The sequence below is a fragment of the Plenodomus lingam genome (genome assembly GCF_022343315.1).
Source record: "Plenodomus lingam strain CAN1 chromosome Unknown contig_6, whole genome shotgun sequence".
Taxonomy (NCBI): domain Eukaryota; kingdom Fungi; phylum Ascomycota; class Dothideomycetes; order Pleosporales; family Leptosphaeriaceae; genus Plenodomus; species Plenodomus lingam.
The window spans coordinates 1,678,809-1,682,899 of record NW_027093966.1 but is presented as its reverse complement, the minus strand read 5'-3'; the positions used below and the strand labels follow the sequence as shown (position 1 = coordinate 1,682,899).

At 44.5% G+C, this 4,091-nt stretch overlaps 2 protein-coding genes across 2 annotated transcripts; both read left to right on the top strand.

Moving 5' to 3' along the window:
- Positions 1–532: 532 nt before the first annotated feature.
- On the top strand, positions 533–1,351 carry IAQ61_009784 (uncharacterized protein). Its single transcript, XM_066098533.1, has 3 exons — positions 533–803; positions 849–911; positions 959–1,351. Exons 1-3 carry the CDS (start codon positions 564–566, stop codon positions 1,118–1,120), a joined length of 465 nt encoding a protein of 154 aa, XP_065951692.1. The 5' UTR covers positions 533–563; the 3' UTR covers positions 1,121–1,351.
- Positions 1,352–2,996: 1,645 nt separating this feature from the next.
- Positions 2,997–4,091, top strand: IAQ61_009783 (uncharacterized protein; the record flags this gene model as incomplete). Its single annotated transcript, XM_066098532.1, has 3 exons — positions 2,997–3,066; positions 3,341–3,633; positions 3,711–4,091. 3 exons carry the CDS (start codon positions 2,997–2,999, stop codon positions 4,089–4,091), a joined length of 744 nt encoding a protein of 247 aa, XP_065951691.1.

Below are 4,091 nucleotides of genomic sequence, written 5' to 3'. Positions count from 1 at the left end.
ATATTAAGGGCTAATAGTATAGATAAGAGTAGGCTAGATAGTTAATTTAGAGAAGGGCTATATATCTAAGAAAATAAGCTAGGTATAGCTATAATATATATAATTAATAAAGAATATCTTAAATATTAATTTACTTATAGAGGCAAGACTATAACATGTTATAGTAAATAGGATATATTAGGTTAAGTTATATACTATCTCCTTATATAACCTAAATCTAAGTATTACTAAAACCTATCCTATTATTCCTTAGACGCTCTAGCGAGCTTTGCCCTGCGGCCAGCGTGATTAGTTAAGGAGTTTTTAGCGCAACGCTAATCCCTTTAGAGTTCCTAGGAGTTTTTAGCGTTGCACTAGCAGGGGTAAAAGCTCGTCAGAGCGTTCTGATGAATGAGATAAGTGGCAAGCACGGACGATACCGCTAAGTACCGTAGGTACCGGTACGGTAGAATTGCCGCACTTGGCTTGGCCGGTCGATTACCGGTATTCAAAGCTTGTGTCAAGGTTATTGCCAAACCAACCATCATCACCAGGCTACATTCCCCTCATCTGCTGTCTGTAGAATGGCCATTTACTTCGTTCAGTCCAATCTCACTCGACACCTACGACCTTCAATCTTCGGTCTAAAGACGTCTCGATCACTCTCATCACAAAGTCTTCCCTTCGCCTCTCATATGTCTCAGACTACGGTTGAGGAGGCAGACCTAAAAGGTCTACAGGAGGAAAATTGGCGCTTGACCAAGGAAACAGGACAAGACGAGTTAGAGAAAACTTACTACTTCAAGACCTACACGAAAGTCGCCGTAAGGGATTTAGCTATGAATGTTAGCAGGTACTGAGCATATCAGGATTTTCATCACGTCATTGCGACAAGAAGCAAATCAGCAAATCACCACGCAACAATGATATCGGTATGAATCCAGTAGCAATGTTACTGTAATATTCTAATGTGGTGCAGAAATCTGGCTCCCTAACAGTACGTTGGACCACACATGACTGTGGTGGACTATCTGCCAAAGACATACTCATGGCACGATACTGTGACGAGCAAGCAGGATACATTGGCACAGTGAATGCCAACGATGCTCAATGCTGTAAGCCTAAGATAACTACTTCATGATCATCAACTTTAAAAGATTTGAAAGGCCAGCTAGTGCTGTGAATGTACATTGACAAAAATCGTGCCAAAATATCATTAAAACAAAGAGCTCGGTCCTGTGAGGCGAGTCACAAGAGATCTCAAAGCGAGCGATTTCATTGCTAGCATAGTCACTTTAAGAAACATAAGAAGGAAATCCGTGTCTACAAAGGCTGCAGTCACTCCGCATGTTAAGTTGCATAAGTCAAAGAGTCTGCGTTTCTTTAGTTTACGTTGTGCAGCACATTGTAAGCACATTAGGAATTCTAGGACCTGCTTGTACGGATAATATTAGGCAAATAGGATATGGTAACGCTTGGAAGAAGAAGTGCCTTGATTCACCTATGACGAAGAAGCACAGGGAGAGAACAAGCAATAGCCTCTATGCCTTTATGCTGTGTGTATTAGCAGGCTAAGTGCATTTGGAGCCTTCAATTACTTAACTTGCTGTCCTGATATTTGCATGGATAGATGCCATTCCACTGAAATACTCTATTAAGGATAGATTATACGTAACTTTTTAGTTGTTTTGGCGCAGTGGGAGTAGGGAGCCGTTGTACTTGACTTGCTGATCTTCCTGTCTTTGCTACCGGTATTGATCACATGGCGGCTTGGCTGTTTGCGTAGATGACAACGTTTCGCTGCCTGCCACCTTAATATAACTTCTCTTGTATCGTCGTCTTGCCTTCTCGGCACTGTTTTCTATGCGCGTAGCTGGGCCTCGTCTTCATGGCCAGGTCATGAAGGATGAGATCGGCTCCTAGTTGTTGAAGCGCTGGGCCCATCGGCGCTTCATTTCCTGGGAGATCCTCTGCCAGGATTTGGTATGTTTTCTCTGCACTTATTAATCATTTCTATGGATTGGGTTATGTTTGTCTTGAGGCCTGCTATGTCCGCGACGGGCTGGTTTGAGAGGAGCCGGGTGATGAAATCTGTATTTCGTTTCCATATCTGCTGCTCGATGGGCAGGAGGTGTGATTCAATATTGAATGCGGCGCTTGAAGTAACCCTGTAAGCCCTACATATGACTCTCGCTGCTCTGGCTTGATTGATCTGCAGTGTTGATTGTCTTTTGCGTCTATTTTCTTCCTCTCGTGCTGGTTTTATGCCAGGGTAAGCACGCATCAATCATTCGGAAGAGCGCGGTGCTTTCGCATCCTTTTCATGTCCAGTAACCCTACTTCTCAGGCTGAGACTCCAAGGCAGCCGAGTGCATTCGCTCTCTATAGTATAGAATCTTAACATCTATCCTTAGTCCTACATACTTACATATTACTTTGGGCTTCGCCCCCGCCCCCTTCCCCTTAATCCTTAACTGTGTTTGAATTACTCTGCTCATGTCGATTCGTGTGAATGTGAAGTGGGTGCTTGAGTTGTCAGTATCCTGTCGATGCCTTTGAATTCGGCGATACCGCTTTAACCACATGTGAACGCCATCATTATTTCCCACGTGATGAACCAGGATTGCGGCTGGAAACTACCACTCCTATATATGCAAGTAAACCACTTGATTGTAGCGAAGCTCATCGTATATGGTCATTGAGCCCCGCGTATGCTACTCCGCACCATCAAAAGCGGAGAAAGCATTATTCTGTTGGCTCTGTCTCAGCATTGAAGCTAATATATTCTCTGCACGAAGAATACTTTTCTGATGATGGTGCGGAATGTAAGGCTGCAATGTCTCACCTCTGCACATGGTTTGGTGCAGCCCAGCCCCACTTGCGTAGCTTCAGAGCCAATTGTGTACGTAACTGTGCACGACTGACGCAAATTGTATCTCGAAATACCGGTAAAGCTTCGAATCGGTAGCGTTGTCCTTTTATCATTCACTTGCGAGCAACACAACAGAACTTTCGATATGACATTGACGCCATCAATGAGCAGTCCGACAAGTTCGGAGACATTCGAGTCAGAAGACGACTACATTCGTAGGATGGAGGCACAGAGTGGTCAGTACTTCTTCTCAATAATCTCAAAACGTACCTGACCAGATGCAGAAATCACTTTCTTCAAAACATAGGACATGACATACGAGTTCACCGCCACAACCTTTACAAAAACTTCCCGGCTTCCATTCAAGATTCAGCGACTTGATGGCACTTCTTTCGTTCGGTCTAGATCCTGGTAAGTAACAATTGTATTTATTCCTGGGATCAGGAGAGTTGAGGACCGAGGGTCTAGCTTCTCACCGTTGACCAGAAGATCGTGCAATAGTAACATCAGATAGGAACCATGAGCGCATCACCAATGAGGCTAAAGCCTTGAAACTAGTCTTGCAGCAGACATCAGTACCTGTTCCGCGACTGCTAGACTATGGCACCTATCCAGATGGTCGGAGATATTTGACCACTGAGTTCATTGAAGGCTCACGTCTGGACACCTTTCCTGCCCGACATTGCTCAAAGCCAGAGGGACAGAAGCATACAATAGGTACGCCTTGCAAAGATTGTTCAGGGCAGGCTTATGCAAATGCTCTCGAGTTCATTTCTAGCACGGTTATGCCACAATTTGCAACTATGACATCTCAATACCGCGGTATCGATGGATTTGTTATGCCCCCGTCATGGCTAAGCCCCGACATCCAGCCTCTGTGGATAGGGAAGGGATGCTGGAAGACTCTGCTTCTAAGCTGCCTGAGTATGTCTTTCAACACGGCGATATTGCTGCCCAAAACATCATAATGGATTCGCAGACACTACAGGTCAAGGCCTTGATTGATCTTGAATATGCTGGATTTTATCCACCACAGATGGAAAATTGGCCTGGAACACTTTGTCCAGATACATACAATAGGCATGGCGAAAAAATAGGCCATCTAAGACGGCGGTTCCTTGCTACAGAGTATTTGAAATGTTACGACAAGTGGAGCAACAAAGCAGAGTTACACGAGTTGATTGATCGTGGGCAGCTTCCGCATCCAGATCAAATGAAACAGGATAGCACATGGGGTTGA